Genomic DNA, 24,810 nt, shown 5'->3' on the forward strand with positions numbered 1-24,810 from the left:
AGCCATATTGCTTATAAAAAACAATATATGGAGAAAAGTGTTGCTTTTTAAAAATTGTTAGTATCGTTCAGTGCACACAGTGTAATTAAATCACGTCACCCATGGTTTTTTCTTCAATTCATTTATGTTTTATTATAAAGGACAAATTCTTTAAATAAAAAGCAGACATAAAATAAATTATAAACTATTTATTGAAAATATTCGTTGTGTACATAAAGAAATAAAAAAGTCAACCAATTTTCTTTATCTTTCTACTTATTTGGATTTTGCATAGGTGTTACAAAATAAATGTCCCAATTGCGACTTATTGATGATGCAATTAAATATTTTCTTATGCAATATAAATGTTATATGACTTGATAGTCTTAGTTGTACTTGAAGATGAAAAAAAACAGAATGTATTACTATAACATCCCTGCTTTTTGTTGTATGAAAATACTGTTTTATGAAATATTAACACAGACATCCAATGGGAATTTCTTACCCTAAAATATTTCAGATTTTCTTCTCCAAGTGTTTAAATAAGATGGCAGTTCAGTGAGCAGTTTTTATTTCAAACTCATAACTGATTATGCAGATTTATGTGATCATGTTAGTCGGGGGTGCCAGTTTAGACTGCTGGGGCCTCTTGGGGTTTCGGAGCCTCTACTTCCTGAATTTCTCCTCCTGGGGACTCTTCGCTGCTAAAGAGGTAGTACGGTGGGGTCTGCCGAGCCTCGATGATGAGGACACCCTCAGGCGACAAGGAAGCGAAGACTGTCAGGGGGTCCACATCGGTGGGGATCCTGAAAAAACAGAAGAGAGGGAATGTAAATGTGAGGGCATCATTTAAGTTTATTTTTTACTTGACAGAAAGCTTCTGTGTATGTTCAGAATGCTGCAAGGTATGTGGGAGACGCAAAAGAAGCCGAATGGGGCAGAAAAGATGAACAGAGCAGGGAGTTCGTACAGAACTCTGTGACATTTCTTTCTGTGGAACCGCTGTACAAACATTGTTCAGCACTGCAAGACTTTATTGCAACTTTGTCAATGCCCATAAAAACAACCTCCTGTTTGAAGGATTTTTAGTGCTGCACGTCTGAAGAAGATTGTTAAAAACTTTCACCGTGTCCTTGTTGGCTTCCACGGATTTTAGATGCTACAAAAATCTCTCATCCAGCAAATCTAGTTTACAATAAAACCTCACCCTCATCAAACCACTGCCGATAGCAAGAAAGAAAACAACTGCAAATTTCAGGAAATGAGATTTTAAATCTAGGTAAGTTAAACCCCTGCGTATTTTCAGGATTGTATGTGTAACTTCCCACATCTACAGCTGTTGTTTTCCAACAACAGAACTGGATAACTTGCTTTGAAAATAAGGTGAAGATAGACGTCTGTGTAACATCAGAATTGTAACATCTAGAAAATACTTTATACTTTACTTACTAAATACTAAATACTTTAAGTTTATGGCAGACCAGGATTTGATTGTAATGCTGGATAAATGAACTCTAAAAGCTGCTGCAGCTGCACACACAGACTTAAACTCCCCTCTTTGTCAGCCAGTATGGTCAAATATGGATACGGTAGGTGTGCTTGGTGAGCAGCCAACTGTTCTTGGGGAGTTAATATAAACACCGGGCTGCCATCGGGACGTTCAGCAGAGGAGGCGCCTGATCTACCCTCCTTTTAATTAGAGAAGACCCTCCACTGGCTTCCCACTCCTCTGTGAAATACAAGTCAGAGCAGGCTGATGAACCTCAGACAGAGACATCACGTCATGTCTATTTCTGTATTCAGATACCACAGACTGTATTCCACTGAGATGTGAAGGTCCACTTCAGAGACTGTTTTTAAGATCAATGTTATCGTCTAAAATAAAATAATGATGCGGCAATACTCTGTGCATCAACAGGGTTATAGCTGATCCTATTTTTGACAGCTAGGATAACAGCAGCCCCAAAGAGATAAAATGCAACCCAAGGGCAGTGAAGTGTCACTTGGGAGGATAAATGGGGGCCCACAGGCTTGAAGACAAACACTGAGGACTGATGGGAAATACAGCAAAAGCACTGCAGAAACTGGAACTGAATATTGTTACTTTTTGTGGAAAACAAAAAAGGTTTTCCTATTTTCACAAACTCTCAAACAGTCTGACATTTTGTGAGGTAAGATGAGAAAAAACTCTAACAAGCTCAGAGCAAAAACACTCTGTGGACAAATAAAATTCAACTATATGGACACGGCATCTGAATAACCTGCAGTTTGAGCTGATTCCAATGTCCAAACTTTCACAGCAGGTGGTACAATTTGACACAATAACAGAGGAAAAAGAGAATCAGGAAACAGTTAATATGGCAAAGAGCTCGGGGACAGACCTTGGTAGAGACAATAATCCATTTAAAAATGCACATTTTGTGCTTTAAGACAGAGAGATAATAGCACCATAAACACAGATATAAAGTGATAAGCAAGACATATTTCCTCAGTAAAGGTCTCACAGCTTCAAACTGCAAACAAGCTTCATGCAGTCACCGCTAGTTTAAGATGGACATTAATAATGCCAATAAAGATATCTAGACAACTGTTAATATCATTTTATGTTGTGTCATTATTGATTAAAAAACCCCCCAAAAACATTTAAATCACTAGTTACTTTCATGCTTTTTTTAGTGAGACCCTTGGGATAGGGAATATAGATAAGGTCTTATCGGTGCTGACCTTGTTCAGTTCTGCCTTTTTAAAATAACATACTGAGCTTTTCACTATCCCATTTTGAAACAAGCCACTACTGTATGGTGGAATACCTGCTTTTTCACATACCATCTCATCCTTTATCATTAGGACTGGACAACATGCCAAACTTAAAATTACAAATTAAATTGCATTAACTTTCTGATTTATCAAAATTCAACGTGAAAAGACAGAGAAAAAAAAAACGTAGGCAAATGAGTGCAAATAATGCAACTTTCAGGCAGAACTCCAACTTTCCTCTGCTTAAGCTCTCAAACATCAACACACATCTGCAAAAAAAAAAAAACATGTTCCATCGACTGTCTTTTCCACTTTGAAGAAGGGCTAAGAGAAATGGGCCTCTTTTTATCATCATATTTACACCCCAGAGAAACAGGAAGCCCAGGATTGTATAGAAATAAACACTTCTGGAGGCTCAAGCAACCTAAAGGTGTAAAAAATATAAAGAATGATTTAGTTTGATACTTCTCTTCAAGAGTTGCTAGTTGTGCCATTACCGGTAATTGTGTCACATATGATATACAGTAGTTCAAATTTTCTTTTCTTACAAGCATACTGAAGTCAAAAGTTGATTTCTTCCCTAAATATTTCAGTGTGGGATTATGCTGCTGCAGCAAAAGATTAATAAATAGGAATAAGACGTTGGACACACTTTTCCTCAATAACCATGTAGAGCTCTTTATCTTGTGTACAGTAGATTTCATACCTCTTTCAGTTATGTGCAAAAATACTATCGTCTGCATAAAAAGCTACAGCCTGATATTACTATTCATAGACTCACTGTAGCATACACTCTGGTGACAAAACAAGATGCAGCTAAGACTTAAATGAAGGTGGGTGTGAGCCAGTAAAAAAAATGCTAATAACCTTTATGAGTTTACACACCACCCTCCCTCACCTTTCTTCACTCAGCCAATTTCTACAAAGCAAAGACTCGACTTCTGACAAAGTCAAATCACTCTGGTGGTCCGTGATGTCGACCCCGAGCACAGACCTCATCTGTCTCCAGTTTGGGGAGCGTGTTTGACTTTGGCAAGTGTACAGTTTATCTCAGGCATTGATTTTGCACAGCTGCCAGAAAACCATCAAGCAAGCTTTTACCTCGTAGAGATTCTGAACCCCGGGGAGACAATAAACAGAACAAGGTGTGTATGCTTGTGAGTGGAACCTCTAGCAGACATTTCATCCAGGGTTATCACGTATCTTTTGAGACACAGTTATGTGTTGTTGGGGAAGTAAATGTCCTGCTACCTTTGCCCCCAGCTTTGAACATTTTTTGGTTAATAACTGATGTTTTTCTTGCTTGTTTGAAACGAATTACACACAAACTTCATGGTTAGACTCTGGTCTATGGCAGGGGGATCAGTTGACATTGATAATTATTGATTAGTTTTTTGTTTTAAACACCTGAACTACTGCCAAACTGGTGGCATGACCTTTGCTATTTTAGTTAAACATACAGTCTCTGCTGTACTAAACACGTAACTCAAAAGTGCTTATCAGGCTATGTGGTTAGCCAGTGGATTTCTGCATTGGGGGCAGTTATTTATACATGACCTGTTATCATCCCATCCCCCACTTCTCTCTCTTCCAACCCTTTAAATATTTAGCCTGTCACTGACTTGAGGTTTTTATTAACTCAGGAGCCATACTCAGACCCAATCTGATGAAGTTCCAATTTTGTATATGAATAGTGCAGGGCTGCAGGGCACCTGCTTAATTAGCTAGCAGAGTATTAGCAGAACTCGACTGACGAGCCTGTAAAAGGCTGATTCACACCAAGGATTTGGCTCTCCGTGTTTGAAGTCCTCCTACTGCACAATTAAATGGGACAAGATGCAGAGACAGGCAGGTTGAGGTAACTGTCTGTGTTGCCAGTTTGGCTTGAAGGAGCTGCAACATGGGCACATTGTGGAGGAGTCTCCCAATCTGCACAGACTTTTTATAAGTGGCCCTGCTAAGAGAATAGCATAACTTAAATAATTGGTTGGAATGTTTCTTTGCTTTGTCATCTGGTCTTAAAGCAGAATCAAAGATATCCTTCGCTCTTCCCTTAAAGCAATTATTTGAAAAAGTTCCTGCTATATATAATCATATGATGCCCACCACCCCTCGACCAATGACTGCTGGAAATAGGAACTAGTCCCCCTGCGCCACCCTGCAAGGATAAACTGGTTTAGACAGTGTATGGATATTTATGGACTTAAAGGAACAGCTTAGCTATCTTTGTTACCAATCCTTATAGGCATAAGAAATTAACTTAATGAATGAATGTAACCTTTATTTAACCAGGTATATCTCATTGAGATTAAAAATCTCTTTTTTAAGAGAGACCTGATCAAAACTTTAACTTAAATCTTCCTAAAGCAGGCACTACATTGTGGAAACACCAACAGTATTATAACTGATGGATTTTATGTTGAAATGCAGCTAAGCTGATTTTAGGTGCAAGTTTAAAGGTTTTGCAGCGATGTTAGATCCAGTGTCCCCAAATGAACTGAGACTGTTTTTCTTGAGCTGAGCTAAGAATCCTTTTACTATCCTGTGAATCTGAGGCCGTAGCATACACTATTTGATCTCCAACATAGCCAGACTACCACAGACTCTTCAGATATGTTGAAAAATTATGCTACATGAGTGAGAGGACACTCAGATAACCCATGTTGCACATAAGCTTCACTGCTGCAGAATTTATTCAAGCGCTCCTCCAAAGTTGCAGAAACGGCCCAACAGATAATAACGCGAGGGAATCTTTTGCAACACTATATGCATAGTGTAGGAAAGGAGCAAGTGCCAAAAATTTGATTGCCCCTGCAGCCACACACTTGTCTAGCCCCTGTTATTTCGCAATAGATTTTCTTTAATAACCAAGCAAGAAAACAAATGTGTATAGAGCTATGGTTCTTTTAATTCCAGGTTATAACTATCTCACAAAATCATTTAGGAGGGGAGTTGATCCTTAAATATGAAAAAAAAAAAAACTCAAAGCAAAGAAAAACAATAAACTGCAGGCAATAATTTGCTGTAAAGCAGTTAAAGACCATAAATTCTACACCTTTGATCCCAACATACATGCAGTATTCCCGAGTTGTTCAACTCCAATGCTTAAGAGTCAATATCCTGCATCTTTTAGATGTGTCTCTGCTCAAAAATAGGTAGTGTCATTGACTGAATTACCTCCTCAGCATGCAGAGTCCTGCATGAACCCTTCATCTGATTTAAGTGTGCTGAACTATGGAAACAGCTAACAGCTAACATTATACTATCTCTGTTTGGACACACCAGCAGCATACAAATAGTACAACATCTAAAGGAACACATATCCTTTAGGGGCATCACAGGACATATAATTTTAAAAATCACACAACCTTTTTCTGACACTTAGACCCACATAATTTGTTTTTCAGAGCAACAACATACACAGTGTGCCCTAATTAATGAGGTGTGTAATTATCCTGTGATGTTGTATTTATTTTTTGCCAGCTGTGATTTAACCTAGAGCCCCTATGAAACTTTTCTCTTAGTAATACAATAGCAACCATAGAGAAAAAAGGAAACACAAAGAAATTATGTCTCAAATCCTTTCATTGTCCAACTGGAACTTTGTACTTTCTGGACATTCAGAAATAACACATAAAAGACTTTGGCGGCAAGCAATATTAAAGAACAATATTTATCTGACTACTTCATATAAAACTAAAAGTACACTGAGATGTTGCCTTTTTATTGTAAAATATGACAAGTTCAAAGAAAATAAATAGGATCCTCATCAAAGTTTGATTCCTTCCACATTTACATATCTATAACCAGTTCTAAGAGTTTCCTTCAGTTTTTGGCAATAATTGCTTAAATCTTACAGGAAACATATCTGATTAAGGAAAACTAAAGCCATTAACTTCAGAATTCACTCAGTTTTATCTGTCAGTAACTTAAACTCTAATATTTTTCTCATGAATGTTAAATAAAGTCAATCTATAAGTCATTAAAGCTCATCAACCTGTTCTCCACTAAACAGAGCTATGCTTTTATTAAGGGAGGGTAAAATCAATGCTTAATTACTGTATTTTTTTTTCTTTTGCTGTGAAATATAACTGTAGCCAAACCCTCTTTCTTGACAATGTGCAGACAGAGAGCTCTTATCATTGCAGATAAACCTTCTCGGTTATACTCACTGTATCTTCTTTGTGAAATTCTTTGTGACAATCCCTCCTTCCTCCTGTTTTTCTTCATGTTTTCCTGGTTGGGGGAAAAACAAAGATCAGCAAGCTTGAAGACGCTAATTGCCCCCAAGGTCGCCCTCTTGGTGGCGCCACCGTGACATTGACCTGTGATTACACAATCTCATGGACTGCACATTGGAAACCCAACACCTGTGACCATTTAAATTTCAAACATGGACGTCAGTGAAAGAGGTGTTGATTTAACTGAAGTTCACTTGGCACACACACAGTTTCCATTGCTCAGTCCCTGCTCTGCTGTTGTTTTAAGCCAAACTACATCAACCCCGTCTTCTTTGATTGATTCTCGGAATGACTCTTCAGCAGACACAGACGGATCTCCTGCTGGGAGGAACATGCAGTCCTGGACTGACCCTGCTCCACCTTCTCCCTGTTCATTACAGGCAAACTGCTTTAGCTGACCAGCAGCTGCTCCTCGACAGCTAAAATGTCAACGCTGCTGGGAGGAGTGTGGCTTGTCACTGCGCTCAGCCCCTTTGAGCACGTCAGGTTAAACTATGTGTTTACACCCCCGCTGTGACGTCTCTACCTGCTAGCAGAGCTGCACTTCACTAGAAACTAAGGCTGAAGCCCCAGAGGAGGAATGGATGAGTTATGATCATCAGTGAGGTCATAGGATTATTATGAAGAACTCGGCATGACTTCAGATGTAAAACTCATCCCCAGAGAGAGTTACTCAACAAGATTCTTCCTCCTCAATGTTTCCCAAAACGCCTCACTCTGTGTTTAGAGAGAGGGTGTCCCCAACATTCACAGTTAAAGAACTGATGCTTGTGGTTGTAAGTATGACAAGCTCTCACTAGTCTAGCCCACTTAAGCATTTTTGTGCACAAAACATTTCTTTGAAAATGAAATAAATCGGTTAGGTTTGTGTCTTCACTGGACTTAAGAGGAAACACAAAAACACAACACCGATTCAAAATGCTAACAGAAAGCAATAGTCAAAAGACTGTTATTCTTAGGGTGCCAGACTTCTCCAAAGCAAATGCTGTCATCCTTTTAAACAAATTAGTCAACATTCAATCAAAAGGCAAAGTGTAATTAGCTTAAACAACTTGCAAGTCCAGATGCTTATCTTCTTTAAATAGCAGTCTACCAACTGTAAAGCAGAAAGAAACAACTCAAGTCACAAAAAATAACATATTAGCATTAAGTATCAATTATTTATAGAGCTATTATAACCATAACAGAGTCTGTATTTTTGGATCAATAGAACAATTTTTACACAGTTCTAATCCAATTTTATTTCAGAGATTAGATTCATGTTTGCTAAAGCCAAACATAGATGTACTTAGCAGATTATCTCCCAGGATGGATAAATGGATGGATGGATGGATGGATGGATGGATGGATGGATGGATGGATGGATGGATGGATGGATGGACGGATGGACGGATAGAACTAACAGTTTTTTCGGACAAAAGATGTAAAAGATTGAGCTTTGCTTGGTGTCTTAAAAAACTATCACAGTTTTAAGGATCAAACTATATTTTAATCTGGACGACTGTTTTGAACTACATACTCCAAGAATTTATTCTAGAAAAACAAAGTTTATAAATCAAGCATTTTTGGTTCATTGAGCCTTAAAAGTATTCCAGTCCAGTTTGGGAAACTACACGCCTTCAAAGCCTTGCTGGCGCTTCTGATTGTTTCTAAACCATTTGTGGAAATAGAATCAAAGATTTTCCTTTTACATACTCCCATCACTCAAATGCAAAAAAAAAAAAAATGTAGATAGTGTTCTTTCTTTACTAAAGAAAGAACACTATCATAACCAAAGTTTATGAAAAGGTGGTTGGGTTTCTTTTTTAGAAGATAGAAGGAAAAGCGTATCAGGGACTAAAATGTTGAGTTCTTAAATATAATCAAGAGAAGTGCTTCTCTGAAAATTGTGCTGTGCTTTAAAAAGTAGGCACTTTGCTCGCTTCGCCATCTACTCCAAACTTCCAATGAGATTTATTTGTAGAGGGTTGACTAATTAACTCTGTATATAATATGTTGCAAAGCCAAGAACTATTAGTTGAACAAACACTTGAACAGAGTAATTGAGAGCTTGAAAGCTCTTTCAGTTCCACATTTTTAATTCAGATGATTTGAATTAATTTGGTGCAATTTTGCTAGGAAAGACAATTGTGTCCAACGTTCCACTTCACTCTCCTTTGTCAAAATGAGATGGAGCAATTGTCCTTATTTCTGAATTGTAGCAAACTTTAGATTATCTTTGCCTTTAACAGACTAAAAACATCTTACCGGTTTTATTCCCTACCCTGCCGCAGATTTAGAACAGGCCGAGCAGACATAGGGCCGATAGAATAACCCAACTGACATACCAACAATGTGTTTATAAAAAACTCACAGCTGAACGGTCAGGAGGAAGGCAGCTGTCCTCAGTGCCCCCTTTAAACCTGGGTATCCCTGGAATTAATCTTATAAAGCATCGACAGGAGGAAGTTTCTGCATCTTACTCCTGCAGTCAGGGACAAAACCTGTAAGAGTTTTGCTGGGTTACAGACCTGGCTCTCTTTCCTTCCAGAACATTCTCTGAGTGACGTCAAGCTTCCCATCTTATTGTAAACAGAGACTGTTGTCACGGGCCTTGCCTTAAATCTAAATTGAGCTCATGAGCGGCTGAGGGAGTGATTCTCCAAGAATCTCAAACAGGTGTCCGAGCTTTATGATCTGCCAAACCACTTCCAAGTCCCAGATTCCAAAAATCTGTCTTCCTCTTTTATAGAAGGACTCAACAGCAATGCAGAGATCATGTTATACCACCGAGGCCTTTTCACTTCCCGGACAGACCCGCGCAGCTTCTGAGAGAAGCCATAAGACTGTTGTCATTCAGAGTAGCAGTCTGTTTCGGCCCTTCATCTGCTGTTTTTTGAGATTTCATTTTATGCCTTTACCTACAAACATCTTTAGTTCTTATCTCCCAAATTTAATGTTTTATTTTTTCTGATAGATTTTTTGAAAGCAAAAAGTTTACCTTAAAGCGGTGATTAATTAACTGCAAAGTTATGAAAGGACATTTCATAATTTCTTAATGAAGATCTATTAAGAAGTCATAAGCATCTTTCCTGTACTTTAATAAATTAGTTTTAGCTCACAAGGAAAGTGAAGTTCTACCATCTGCTTCAACTTTTACAACTGCAATCTCAAAATAGTGCAGTGTTTTTGCAAATGCTACTTGATTAACTTTAAGCGGTTGTCACAACATCTGTAGAACAATTATTTTTTGTGCAGAAGAAAAATAGGAGGCATTACAGCAGAGCATTTAAAGTGTTTCTGGTCAAATTAACTGTTCAATACGAAACAGGTCATTGTGAACAGGAGCAGGGTAACATTAGCATAAACCACTATGGCACATTTTTGATCTGTACACTTCTCTATTTTCCTATCAGGCAATTACTCTGACCAGAAACACATCATGTCGTGTTTGCATTATGTTCGATACAAACCTCATCACAGTTCAAAGGTCATCTGCATAAACTTCAATGTTTGGACAGAGTGCTGGTGTTATATTTTATGGTAACCAACAGGCCCAAAAGGTGATCAGAACCACAATTAGTTGAAACAAAGTGTGAGACGAGGTTTTTAGGAAATTGTAAACAAAATTATGGAGATTTAAAAATTTTGATGAAAATGTTACTAATTCAGAAAAGCAAACTATAAAATAAACTAATGCAATGGTTTAAGTGTGAAAGGTTTTGTTTACGAATGTGACAAGTAGAAAAGGATAAGAGTTGGTCAGGGTCCAATCAAGAAAGTTATGAATGAGATCTTATTGATTCTAACTTTTTAACAAATCTTAATTTCAAAAATCCTTCCTGTACATTCCTGAACTTACACAATAACTTTGACAGTTTTCTACATAAACATATAAGTTCACTATGAAAAGTTAAAGTTCGTCACAGAGAAGGATTTACACTCTTATAAGCGCCAATACAAAGTAAAAAGTTTAATCCCTGAGCATAAGATATGACAGTTTCAACCCACCGGTGAAAGGTTCATCTCCCCTTTTCAGCAAACTTTTACCCTAAACCATTTTGTTGGTCAGCATCATCTCACCTGAGACCTCTACAAAACCGTCTCTGGTCTTAACGTTTAACTCCTCTGGCTTGAAGCTGTGGACGTTCACGCACACCTTCCAGGGCTCGCCACCTGTGGTCGTGGGGGAGCTGCGTGGGGACGGCTCGCCGTACCTGCTGGTGTAAAGAGCGGGGCCTCCCGTGGAGTGACGCGTGGGGAACCCTGTGCGTAAACCGCCGCCAAAGGGCGACGGGCCGAGGCGCGTGCTAAGCCGGCCGGGTCGAGCCCAACCGGGCCAGTCCATCCCGAGGTCGTCGGGGAAAGGCGGCATCCCGAATTCATCCTCCATGAATCGGGATGCGAGCTGATCCCGGAACGGCGACTGATCCCGGAATGGCGATTCTCCAAACGGGTCTCTAGGAAACCGCTGCCGGTTTCCCATCGTGTAAAAGTCACCTTCTGCCATCTTCAGCGGACTTTAGACTCGCAAAAGTTCTTTGTTTGTACAGTAAGTTGAACCTTGCAATCGAGTTTACTTTGGTTCTCTAATCTCTGCCTCTGGTCAAACTTTACGCCTCCCGTTAAGTGCGCACCACCTTTACGCAGCGGCCCGCGGGTCCGTTAACTCCAAATAAGACTTCCAGCTGCTGCAACTTTGAAGGAAAAGTTATTTTTCTCCTCTGGCTTTGGCTTTTATACTGAGCTGGGGCCTCCCAGCTGACTGGTGCATAAGGGGCAAAAGACGAGAAAGTACTGGGAGGATCTGGACAGCGGCCACGCTGCAAAAAATATCACTTCACCACTTCAGTACCAACCCTTAAAATATTTTATTTGATGCTAAATAGTAGAGAGTCTGGACCAAGTCGAGTTCTTAATCTTTTTATTTGAATGAAATTAATTACACAACTTTAAATGAGGATTTCAAGATTTTGGAAATGTATATCTTTTACAGTGGAGGCGCAACAGCTGACAGAGGACCAGCCTACTTTTTACCAAACTGAGTTGCATACAGTACACATGGTGGAGCTCCCTCCTCTTGATGACTCACTGATCTTTAATAGAAATGATCGCAGAGCTTCAGGTCCAATGCACTGATGTCACAACATTGATACAACAAACAGACTGAGTCAACTTCGAGAAGATGGGAAGTGTTGACTCTCTGTTCTTAAAGCAGAAAGCAAGACTGCGATGGCACTTGATCAGCAGCAGGACTCTATATGGAGCTTCTTACAAAAACGTGTTGATTTCAGGGCGGCTACAGGGCGCTGGAAATGTAATCATAACCCTTGAACATTTTCTCTGGAGTTTGTTTTTTACCAGACAGAGTGTGAAAAATTTCAATGGTAACAAAGACATTTGGAAGCCACTGAATGTTATGTTGAGGTTCCAGTTGACACTTTATTACAATATGGACTTTACATTGACACACATGCTGTACAAAAAATATATGATTTTGCATTATGTCTGTAGATATTGAAAACGATAATAAAAATGCATAATTTCACAATGAATCACTATTGCTATAAGAGCTTGCTTATGCTTTTTTAATACCCCAAATCATATTCAAATACATTTAAATTGTCACTTGTTTATGCATTGTACTCTGAATGTTTACAATATGCCTCCAATTATGTGCTGTAAATAAAAAAAAAAAAAACACACATTTTGTATTATTTACACAGTCCTGGTGCCTATTTACAACACGGTAATTACATATTCAAACTCCTGTCTGCACAAGAACTGAGAGAGAGGGCATCGCTGGCTGACTAAGTTTATCAACACAACTGTGCAAATCTTCTCCCCAGCATACAGGTTCACATCTGCCACCATCAGCTTGTGGTATATGGATTATATTTTTGGCGCCAACTTCTTTTCTCTTCCAGCAGCACATTTCCCTCATTTGTCCAATTTAGCTGACATTTAGGGAAATAAGCTGAGAGAGTTGAGTGCATAGAGAGCAGCAGTCTTTCAGGTCTGGAGCAGCAACACAGACAGGATGAAGGATCTGAAACCATTAAGAAGCATGACCCTTAATTATAAGCAAAAGCTGTTTTGGAGATGGAGCTGCCATGAAATTAACTTTGAAGGAAAAGTGTGACATTTTGGAGAAAATAGCCTGTTTTCTTTGAGCTGGTCAAAATATATGGTCTAATGAGCAGCTGGTCTATGAAAGTACAGCAAAAATATCTTGAGATAATGAAGCAACTTTGTCAAGAAAATGAGATATTATCTCAAGACAATAAGCTAATTATTAACAGTCTGTCAGGATAAGTCTGGGGTGAAACAAAGGATGATTATGTGGAAAAGCACCTTGTCATCTCATCTGTGATGCTATAGGCTTGACTTTTCCAAACCAGGATATTTGAAGTAATAGTAAACTCTACCAGAGAACTAAAAATGGATCATCACCGAGATAATGATCAAAAACATGGGGCCAAATACACTGAAATGGCTCATAAGGCAAAAAGCAAACTCACAAACGTTCTTGGAGCCGGTGCCTATATTCTGTGTTCATGGGCTGAGAAACCCTGGATGTGTTGTTGGTCCGTCACAAATACTGTAGAAGACATAAAGAACGGCTCTGATTGAAAATGTGGCTGAGCCTCATGTTAAAGTCAGGAGCATCAGGAAAAAGCCCAAAATATTTCCTAATAATTACCCTTTGCATACTCAATAATTCCAATAGGTGAACAAAAGTTAAGTACTGTGGTACACTCTTCAAATGTAATCACTGGCTTCTTTTTCAGATGTAGTTACTGTTTTCTCTTTCTAGCTTAACTTGCAGTGTCATAACACAGATGGGGAAAAGAATTAGTGAAGGCTTCACTGAATGTGGGATTTTACTCTACAGAAGATTATTTTGATGTTCTCAACCATTAGGGAGTCAACATTTATTTTGAAAAACTGAAATAAACCCAAAACTGCAAATTAATTCAACAGTTTGTTTTACTGAGTTTGCTGGACATCTAATTAAACCTTTGCATATATATATAAAAAAATAAAAATTTACAGACAAAATGTGTTACAGTTGTAAAAGAAAATAAATAAGAGATAATAGCATTACATACAACTACAGAAAAGAACAGAGCACTGATACATCTTAAACAAGTTATAAATATGTTTGCTAATGTTTGTTTCAGTGTTGTATAACTATTAAGGGAAATAAAGTATCTGTGTTGGACATCAGTTAAATCATCATTTACCTGATTAAAAAAATAAATACAAATATTTATTTATGTAGTTAAGTGTGAGCATGAGTGAAAGTAATTTAAGCATAGTACAGAGACATCCAAAAGAAATCACGTTCTTTGAGCTTGTACAGTTTTTGTCATTTTACAAAAAAACGTCAGTATATTGAGATTTTAACGGAAAGACCAACCCACAGAGGCACACAATAGTCAAGTCAGAGGAAAAAATATTTATGCTTTTAAAAAGTTTTGACACATCCTCTGATAATCCTAAAAAATCTGTTATAGCCAGGTGGTTGAGTATTTTCATAATTTGTAAACAGTGCAGGTGTGTTTAAATGAATCTTAGTCAAACTGCAGCTGCTCTGTGAAAACATGGAAACAAACGGCATCGCGAAGGCAAAGGAAGGAACACATTTATCTGAAGGAGCAGAGAGTGTGTAAATTTAACAAGACCTGATCATCAAAGACACAAGAAGCAGGGAAGAGGCAAAAGGTAACTTGGGAGGAGCTGCAGGGATCCACTGCTCAGATATGAGACCTTTTGACAGGACAAACAGTAATTCTCTAATCTGGCCTTTATGTAAGAAGGAAGCTACTAATTAAAAAAACAACAACAACAACAAAAAAACAATCTACCTTGCAGTTACTACAAGTCATGTAGAGGATACAGTAAACATGTAAAAGATCTGATGAGATCAAAACTGATCATTCAGTCCTATGTGTAAAATACTATCTGTGGCAGAAAACTAACACTGCTATTCCTCTGGAACACACTGTCCCTATGACGAAGTATGATGCCGGTAGTGTAATGCTGTGGTAAGGCTAATCTACAGCAGGGACAAGACAGCTGATCAGTAAATCCAGGAGAATCTTCCAAAAAAATCTGGTAGAGTCTGCAAAAGGGGCTACAGATTTTCAGCTGTTGATATCAGCTTTACATATTGGACTTCATGTCGACATGTTAAAAAATGACTAACATCAGCTGATACTGATGTCCATATTGTGCGTCCCTAAGCTTCACTATTATGTGCTGCTTTGTTTTGGTCTGTCCCAACTGCTCATCCCAATGAAATACATTCACGTTTCGGGTTGTAATCTGACAAAAACTGAAAAGGATCAAGAGGAAGAAATAGTTGTTGAGGGAAAAACTTCCTGCAATTCCATGAAAATATGATCGCTGATGTATTTTAGACAGACATTTTAAATTGTTTTCCACTTGATCAGAGGAGAAATTAAAGTGACATTTAAGCTGACAGGCCGTTTGCTCGCCGTCAGGCCACCTACGCCGAGGAAACATGTTTGTTCTCCGTCTTGTGAAGTGCTGAGATCAGAGCCAGAAGCCTTTTCCTGATTCCTGATAACGATCCCTGTGAAGTCGTCTGTGAGCGCCAGGATCAAACAGCTTAAATGTTACCCCTGTACTTTATCTGTTGGTGTAAAATCAGTGTCACAAAGACGCGACACAACCGTTCGTGTTTGCTGCCCTGCTAAACATCAGGGCATAAACTAAATGGGATAAGTAATTTCAGTGCTTTATGGGCCTGGTTTTAAACCAAATGTTGTTTTTTTCCCCACATTACTGCATAATAACATATTTAGTTAATTTTAACCATTAAGACATAAGAATTAGTGAGAAGTGCACAAACTTGCATCTCAGTTGGACGTATTCAACATGGACATTGGTTTGATTAATGTGGAAATGCAACTTCTCTTGTTGGTGCAAGAGGATGATGTGCAGGAACAAAAAGTAAAAACGTTTTAGAAATATCTCAGTGACAGATGGCCTTGAAGAAATGCTGGGATATTTTAGTCCGAGCATCAGCCCCTACAGCTTCTGTCCTGACCACGAATACAGATGTAGTTTCTGTCTCTGCACAGAAAAACATTAACGCCGGGTTTTCCTTCGTTTCTTCAAAGAACCCCGACTGCGGCTGCGACTGCGGGACCCAAAGATGGAGTTCCACGATGAGCTCCGGCTGTAGCTCCTGTAGGAAGAGTAGCTGCGACTGCGACTGCGACTGCGGCTGCGGCTGCGACTGCAACTGTGGCTGCGACTGCGGCTCACGCTGTGGATCGGACTGCGACTGCGGCTTCGCGTGAAGAGGCTGCTCCACGACGACACGCTGGTGGAGCGGCTGCTGGAGGAAGGGCTGGGTCTGAAGTAAGGGATGGGTCGCTTCCTGGCACTGTGGAGATTTGGGAAACAAACGGAGTAGCAAAAAATATAGTTGCACATTTATCAGCACAATAAATCAGTGAAAAAATATATTTTATGTTGCAGTTTTTCTTTTGTAAATCTGGATTTTTTTTGTAGAGTTTCTTTTAGATGGCATGGGGAGAAGAAGACATCTTCAACAGCAGTTACTTGTGATATTGTTCTGTATGACTACACCATTCATTCATTCATTCATTCATTCATTCATTCATTCATTCATTCATTCATTCATTCATTCATGGCATTGTGGATTAATGTTGGCCCACTCTTGTTTACACAGTCAGACCATTGAAGTTTGGAGAAACTGGTTCATGCATTTCCTCCTTAAAGAACCTGCAGGACTTTAATTGGAACAGTAGAGCACTTAATACCTTTTTAAATAATTTGTTTATAGATTTGAGATGATTGTTGCTCCGTAACATTTAGCTCTCAAATACTTTTGCAAACAGAAGAGTTCATGCTGGCCTGCAGTGACCCAGGTCTCTTGTTTGTCCCACACACAGTGCTGAACATCATATGACAACCTGTTCTGCATCAGTAACATATTGCTCAAGTCTAGTCATTAATTCAGAGGCAACAGTGTAAACATTGAGTTATATCGTCATAGCTCATTTGGCAAAAGATTTTTCCTGGTATCCCTGCCAAGGAAGCCATACTTGTTTGCTCTTTAACTTTGCTGTAATGAATTTTGCCATTTAACGTGTATAATTGAGGTTGAGCGTGTCTGCGCTCTTAACAAGTCATGTACTTCATATTAAGGCCTTAAAATGTCTTAAATTAATAAAATAAAGTGTAAGTAGGCCGTAAATACATTAATCACAGGTCTTATATTTTGTTTTGGCAAGAATATTTAATCTTCTTAATGTAATTTGTTCTTGGTCATTTTGGTCAGGCAAAGGTTTGAGTCGTGCGCAGACATCTTTATAGCGCTCTGTGACTCGAGGTGGTTGAGACTACCGCTAACTTAATGCTAACACAGTCTTGACAGTTTCTAGCTAGCTGGTGTTTTTGCATCTATCATGGGTAAGTGTGAATTTATCACCAGTTAGCTGGACGGTATTTGTTTTTGCCGCTGGCTTTGTTTTCACCACTGTAGATGAAAGTGAAGTTAGAAGCACAAAGCCACTGCCAAGAGCCACAAACAAACCTCAGAAATTTCTGTTTTTGTTATGCTTGGTTGTATTACAGCAGGATCCCCCAACCATCCCTTGTATTGTATTTATATTTTATTTTTAAATTTCATTTAAGGTGGCATTAAAAAGACCACCTTGAGTCAGAGATTGGGCTATTTTTTTTTTTTTTTACAGTTTCTTTGACTATTGCACAAGTTAACCTCGGGGGTGATTTTATATTTATTCATTTCCCATTTTTGGAATTGTCTGCAGTGTAGAATAACGGAACTAAAAATTATTGCCTTTAAATCAACCAGAAATTGATTTAGAAACCTTCCCAGACTGCTTTGTCTTAAGGCCTTACCAATCCATTAAGGCAACCCTGTATACAACAAGGAAGCAAACTGCAAAACCTTCTGCTTTTTTAGTGGTTGTCATGGTTACTGGTAATCAGTTAATAAAAGTGTATATGATCAGCATCATGTGGCAGCTCCTGTTTCTGCTTAAGCTTAAGCAATAAGAGTGTCTTCAGTTTTTTTTCCTATAATTCTTTTGCCAGCAGTCATTTTCTTTTTCCCTTTACTAAATGATGATTGATGACTGATGTAGATGGAATGCTCTGCTGTATCGTTACGTTTTAATAATACAGTGAAATATTTTGTTTGTCCTGTACTTGTGCTATATTTTTTCCAAAACGAAGTTTAAGTGCACAAAAATATAAAGCGGCCATATCCAATAGTAAAACTTTGTTCATTTTTAAAACATACTTTGGATTCAGGATATTTTATCTTTGTGTCTTTTATTGTATGTGATTCATAAGACACTTCCACAAACAAAAATTTAGATTTCCTTTTTCCTCAACATCTGTTTTGTTGACCTCTTTAGGGACTGAAAGCCAACTTATCTCTTATCTGGATATGAATAATTTTAAGTTTGCATAAACACGTAATGCGTCCATCTAAACTGTTAAAACTAAGAGATTTTTTTGGCAATGAAAGTGTGCAGGAATAAAGGATCAGGGCAGACTAAAATCAGCTTTACCTTGTGATGCGGCGTGCTTCCAGATGGCTTGGGGAGTCTCTTCTCCTCTTCCTCATAGGAGAGTAGGACTTGCGTCTTCGTCTCTTTCCACTAACCTTATGCATGTGCTTCAGATTTGTCTCTCTGGAACTGGACTGCCGCTTTCTGTCTCGTAGTCTGGGGAACCAGATTCAACAGTGTGAACATTTAATTACCCAAAAATGTCAGCGTAGGTTTATTTCTGTGCAGCGCTTAAAAAGAGACATTAGCAGCTGTAGACATTTAGCAAAACTCACCTATCAGCACTGTATTTGGAGTAGCTTCCTCTGGAGCTCAGGCTGACCAAGCTGCCTCTTCGCCTCACATCTGATGAGTTGCTCAGGGAACGAGAGTACGAGCTGCAGCAAGAGAGGTGAGCAAATACTGAACGTACTATCTCTGGTAGAACCCTGCTGGACAGCGTGTAATTGCGAAATTAGATAAAGTACCTGCAAGAAGACAGCGAAGGGCTTCGAGAATAGCGTCCAGAGTACCTGGAAGTCCCTGAAGATCTGCTCCTACTGGTGGAGGAGGACAGCGTTTTCCGCCGCTTTCTAGACGACCTGCTCCTCCGCTGCGCACATCGGGCTGCCTTCGTGCATCTCACGACTTCTCCCTCACACCGCAAGGTTATCTGCCCACTGCAAAGAAAACATAAAGACATTTTAGGGGTTGGGAGTGACCAATCGTTAAAATTAGGATTTAAAATTAGGTTCTATTAATAGGTTGTAATAGGTTCTCTTACCTGCGCCTTGATTTCTACCCCCAGCAAACAACTAGTCTAGAGAGTTGTCATAACTTTTTTATATGACTATTTTATGAGTTTTTGAGCAAAGGTCATGCTTGCGTTAGAGGTGTATTTACAAAGAAAACCATGAGAAAGTGGAGTTTGGAGAACACCAATGATCTTTCTGTGTAAACCACGAGAGAACAAAACATGTAGTGTTTTCAGTATCTTTTATATGAAGAAGGTAAATAAAGCAGTGGTATTTTAGCTGCTATCTTTTTGATTTTCATGTCACATTACTTTTCTAACACTCAGTTACTCATACTTGTTCCATTCTCAGTGTTTCAGACTGGAAGATAATTAATGACAAACAGCCTCTTACCTTTACCTCCCATGTAAATAATGATTGGTCTCATTAAAAATAATTGCACAATGCAAAAATGACCATAGCTTAAAGGCTAATAAAATACTGTTTGCAAAAAGCAAATGTGATATTTTTAGGACTGACTTTAGCATTAGCCAATTACCAATTACCAAGAAGTACCAATTAATCTGGATTAGCACTGAATGTGGACCCAAAGAGAGCCATTTAGTGCCTAATTGCCTTTTAATAGAACATTGCTTCAAAAAATGTGAGCTATCTTACTTATCTGGTAAGTGCTGGTAAAGTAACCAGATATAGAAAAGATCAGAAACACACAATAGTAATAGTACCAGTAAAATTAAGGAAAGTTTAGAAACATACTAAGTTAGTTCTGAAAGTTCACAGCAAGTTATAGAAAATTAACTCTTAAATCCTATTAAAGTTCATTGTAGTTTTAAAACAGTAAGTGTTAAGTTCTGGTAGAATAATTTATAAAGCTGAGAAAAGTTCCAGGAAAGTACTTGCTACGTTTTAGTAAAGTACCTGGTAAGTTCTTTAAAGTACCTTTTAAGAAATGGAAAAAAAAGCCTTTAATTTCTGAAAAGTGCACCCAACTGAAAATTTCAAATGACTGTGAACACAGAATTTCCCCCCCCCCAAAGAACAATGGACACATTTAGATCGATGATACAATCCAAACACAATGTTCACCTCTTGCTGTTTCCACTGAAAATGTTAGCAGAGAAGCCATCATCCCTGTAGGGTTTGCATGAGGAAGCGCAGCTTGTCACAGAGTTCCCTGAATCGGAGCCGTTGTCTCTGTCAGCATAGCGTTGCTTCTCCGGAGGCGAGGTAAGACGTTGACAGCAGGTCCTCTGGTTTTCAGCGACACTTGCTCGAGAAACACCGGTTTTGCTCGACGGAGGTGAGGATGTGTCGTTACCAGAGTCGTAGTCACGTGTACCTTTGGCGTGACTCGAAAAATCCTGAGCTCCTTTCCCATTTAAAAGCTCGCTTCCAGGCTTCAACGACAAAATCTGCGAACAGACAAAGAGGCAACAGCTTAAACCCCAATTTGCATGGAACAGAACCTGCTACCTGCTTTGATTTACTCTGAATACACTAGTGCAAAGACACATATTCCATTGAAAGCACAGTAGAGATTTATGTTTTTCTTGGGACAAAAAGCTTTGAAATAGAAAGACATCATGCAAATTTCAAGCATGCGATTAACCTCGAAAGAAAGTTTGAACTCAACTAAAGTCGAAGAAATCAACAAGAAAACTGTTTTGTAAAAAGAGCTGCACTAAAACAAATATATGGAAGGGAAAAGAAAAGAGCAGAGAACAAAAGAATCTATGTGTGAAAAGAACTACCAGCTCTAACTCCAGTGAAGAGGAAAACAGAGTAAACAATAACCCCATTGAAAAGCCTAATTTAAAAAACATTGAACAAACATCACAAAAATGGGTTTTATATAGAAAAGAAAAGGATTGCAGACTAAGAAAGATCCCATCAGTCTAACTAAGAAAGCCCTCAGAATAGGACAGATGATTGCTTTTCTCTCTCCTGTAAGAATACATTTTTAGCCTTCAGCGACCTACAAGTAAATCCCTGAATCTGCAGATAGCAGCGACTTACCAATCAAGATTTCCTCCTTAAGTAGGTAAGGTGTAAAAAAAAAGGGAAGAGCGGGCAACGTAAGTGCATCATTAGTCGTAAATTGCATAAAAAAAAGACAATAACCCTCTCTTCAAACTCAGAGCCAGTTAGATTTGTGTTTTTACATCGTTTTGTTGTTTTCCGGGGGTGGGTATGCAGTGCCCTCCACACTTGTTGGCACGCCTCATAAATGCATGTAAAAACCCTTCAATTACGTCACTTTCTCTTCTAGTAGCATCATCTCAGATTGAATAACTTAGAAAAACAACCTTTAATTTCAGAATGTTTAACACGCAGTACAAAACAAAACAAAAAAAGGAAAAACATTTTCAGTTTATTGGTAAAAGTCATCAGATTTTAATTTCAAATGTCCATGAAACCATGTTTTCAAAACGGTTTCCAGAGTTTTTAAAAAAAAGTTCACCAGTGTGACATCATTTCCGTTTTTGGAGTGTTTTAGTCTTATTTAAACAACAAATGATCCTCCAAATAATCTACTTTTCTCTGTTATTGTTTGACTACTGCAAAGATTCTTGTCACTATTTCCTGATTAATACACATCTGCCTTACTGGAATGGTTCGTTCTTTTATCTTTCCTATTTTGAAGAGTGACCAATGGAAGGAACTCTTGGACTTCTTTGTCACAGGAAGCAGGAAGTTAATAGAACAATTGTGTTTTACTGACACTCCAGTTGGCCTTCAAAAAGAAAATTTGTTATGTTTATTTCTAAAACAACATATTTTTTAAAAATATATAGCTCCCCCCCCGCATTTTTCATTGGTTCAAAGGTTGTATTTTTCTAAAGTGTTCAGACTGACATTATGTCTCTGCCATAAAAAAAGTTGAATTAATTTAAGTCTATTTACACATTCAGTACCTGTTACAGCTGCTAGCTTTATTTTTTTTTCCTGTATTGCAAAATAACAACAGATGCAAAAAGAAGGTGCAAAAAAAAAAAACGTTTATTGGGCCCTATCCTCCAGAAGGTTTTTGCAGTCATCAGTCAACACAGCATCCACAAGGGACACATAAACAAATCTTCTACCATCCTCTTTAAGAGTTTCACACAATCTGTTCACACTTGGGGCTAAAAGGTTTCACACATTTTAAACATAGACACTCTTCTATCAACACAGATGCCTTCAAGAAAATATTGAGTCTTTTAAAAATCCCTGAGCTGTTTTTTTGTCTCAGATAAATGCCAATTTTTTAAAATAAATTTAAATTGATAGAGTGTATAAAGAAATGCATCTATCTAATTAAACATGTTTTTTTTATCTACTTATAGATCGTTTATAAATAGATACAATCACTATGGTGTATTCTTGTACACATCAGTTTGTAAAGTTCCTTTAAAGACTACAAAATAAATGTTGGCATGATTGGATAAATGAATTAATTTGCTGAATTTCAATTAAAACCATTTGGTGTGTAATTAAAACATCCATATTTTCAATTAGCATAATTTAATGATTACTGGGGAGAAATTAAAGATGTTTCATGCTCCACCAAGCAGGAGACAATTGGTTTAAGGACATAGCTGTGTTTATAAAGAACACGGAGAAAATTCAACATTACGCAGCAGAACAGTTTTCAGCTGTTCACTGTGAGTTTTAGTTAAGGATGGACTAAAGATGGTCTAAACTCGTAATATTTTTATAATTTTAATCAGAACTACAAAAATACTGTTGGAGAACAACAAATGTAAGGTTTAAGAAAAAAGTAAAAAACACTTTATTTAGCTGTTAAATCCCCAAAGTTAGATAACTGTGGCCTGATTAACAAAATGAAAGAAACTATCATAACTGCAGTAATAAATCCTTTTATTACTGAAGTTTGCATTAGATTTTATGGAAGCAGAAGCCATATTGGATTTTGAAGAGGCGATTGGTGACAAACCTTTGACTTTCTACATCATAAATCTGGATTCAGGAGGAGTTCTAGATGATTGTTCGAAATTTATTCATTTCCAACTTTTACATACAAAACATAACAACATCTGTACATTAGACTGGTAAGCTTTACACTTGAAGGGACAGGAGGTAATGGGGTTGCTATTTCCCTAGCAAATCTTCAGTAAACATCATAGGAAGGCAAGTTTGTGGGGAAAACAAACACTGTTTTTATACAGTTTTTACTATCGAGGGTGTCGGAGGGCAAGTTTCAAAAGTTAAGAATCAGCTCATCCTCCATCCATGGTTTGACTTTGAATACTGAGGAGGAAAGTAGTGCAGACAGCTCCAATGCAAAAAAAAAAAAAAAAAAGGATGAGGGGAAATTAAATGATTGCCTGGTTTTGAAGAATACAGAAAATTGAAATAACTAGCACTCTAAAAACATTTAAAGGTTTTAACTATTGTCAGGAACGCTAAGAAAAGAATGTGTTCCTGACAACGACTGGCAGCCAAAACGAGTTCCTTTTTTACCCACATTAAAACCTTTAGAATGCTGGTTATTTCCTTCTTCTTTCATTTTTTGGCACTGAATCTTTGCAGTTGGTGAAAAAAATAAAGTATTTGATAATAAAACAACCTGGGTTTGAATTGAAAAGGTTGAAAAACATGTACGGTTTCAGTATTGTCAGAGGTGTTTCAAACTGGACCATTAAACTTTTTACCAAAACCCAAATAATTGTGAAAATGTTTAATCTCTTACTAAAACTTTTTCTCATTATGCCAGGTTGGAGCAAGGACCAGCAATTGCCTTTTTCCCCAGTAAAGTAAAGGGAAAATCCCACAACGCCTCACTGTTTAGAGGCTCTGTCTTCTACTAGACTAAAAATAAATGAATAAAATGACCTGGACTGAACCTGCTGCAGCACATACTTTGTTTGCAAACTATAATAATAACCATCAGATAAAAACCTTTGCTCATGAAATCAAAGATTTTAGTCACTTTGTTCAAACAATATCTGTAGTTGGTGACACTGTAAAAGAAAAACAAATGGCCAATATGCCTTCTAGTGTTTAAATTTGTCACATATTTCTTGTTTTGGTAATTTGACTATCATATATCACAGGTATATAAACATCTTTAGATTTATGCATTTCCGCATGGTTTGTTTGCATGTTTATTGTTTAGTTCTGCTAAATCTTTATACGCTAACAAGCGGCTGTGAAATCCAGTCCTGATGACTTTAAATGCTGCTGGAACATTGTGATTTAGCGCAGCAGTAAACATAAAACACATCATTACTATCCTCCGCTCCACTTTGGCTTCACACCTGTGTTGAAAAGCTTTTCTATAAAACGGTAAACAGCTTTTACATGTGATGTTTACATACAAAACATAACATCTGTACATTAGACTGGTAAGCTTTACACTTGAAGGGACAGGAGGTAATGGGGTTGCGATTTCCCTTGGTTGCAATTCAAACCTGAAACAGCTTTGTGTAATTGCACCATAAATATAGAAATCTAAAGCAACTTTAACGTAGTGGATTCCTTTTGAGATATGTGTTCCTTTTGAACACGGCTTAG

General features: G+C 38.0%; 2 protein-coding genes across 3 annotated transcripts in view; both read right to left on the reverse strand.

Annotated features, from left to right (window-relative positions):
• Positions 1-473: 473 nt before the first annotated feature.
• Positions 474-11,706, reverse strand: hspb8 (heat shock protein b8). Its single transcript, XM_007547457.2, has 3 exons — positions 11,040-11,706; positions 6,909-6,972; positions 474-785 (listed from the first exon to the last, which is right to left on the reverse strand). Exons 1-3 carry the CDS (start codon positions 11,464-11,466, stop codon positions 611-613), a joined length of 666 nt encoding a protein of 221 aa, XP_007547519.1. The 5' UTR covers positions 11,467-11,706; the 3' UTR covers positions 474-610.
• A 664-nt stretch (positions 11,707-12,370) lies between these two features.
• srrm4 (serine/arginine repetitive matrix 4) overlaps positions 12,371-24,810 on the reverse strand; it is a 56,880-nt gene continuing 44,440 nt past the window's right edge. Inside the window, exons 9-14 of one of the 2 annotated variants that reach the window (XM_016669193.1) lie at positions 20,380-20,705; positions 19,027-19,218; positions 18,835-18,936; positions 18,560-18,715; positions 16,239-16,377; positions 12,371-16,202 (exon numbers count right to left, since the gene is read on the reverse strand). In XM_016669193.1, the coding sequence (XP_016524679.1) occupies positions 16,077-16,202; positions 16,239-16,377; positions 18,560-18,715; positions 18,835-18,936; positions 19,027-19,218; positions 20,380-20,705 (1,041 nt within the window). In that variant the 3' untranslated portion in view covers positions 12,371-16,076. Of the gene's footprint in view, positions 16,378-18,559; positions 18,716-18,834; positions 18,937-19,026; positions 19,219-20,379; positions 20,706-24,810 lie in introns of both variants that reach the window. The other variant, XM_007547458.2, reaches the window with a different exon arrangement.

The sequence above is a fragment of the Poecilia formosa genome, unplaced genomic scaffold, assembly GCF_000485575.1.
Source record: "Poecilia formosa unplaced genomic scaffold, Poecilia_formosa-5.1.2 Scaffold20, whole genome shotgun sequence".
In the NCBI taxonomy this organism is placed as follows: domain Eukaryota; kingdom Metazoa; phylum Chordata; class Actinopteri; order Cyprinodontiformes; family Poeciliidae; genus Poecilia; species Poecilia formosa.

Excerpts from the sequence above, each read along its gene's own strand:
- hspb8 (XM_007547457.2), bottom strand. The coding sequence starts at position 11,466 with ATGGCAGAAGGTGACTTTTACACGATGGGAAACCGGCAGCGGTTTCCT. Across the intron at positions 6,973-11,039 it reads CGGTTTTGTAGAGGTCTCAG|GAAAACATGAAGAAAAACAG; the intron begins GTGAGATGATGC and ends TCCCCCAACCAG. Across the intron at positions 786-6,908 it reads AATTTCACAAAGAAGATACA|GATCCCCACCGATGTGGACC; the intron begins GTGAGTATAACC and ends CTGTTTTTTCAG.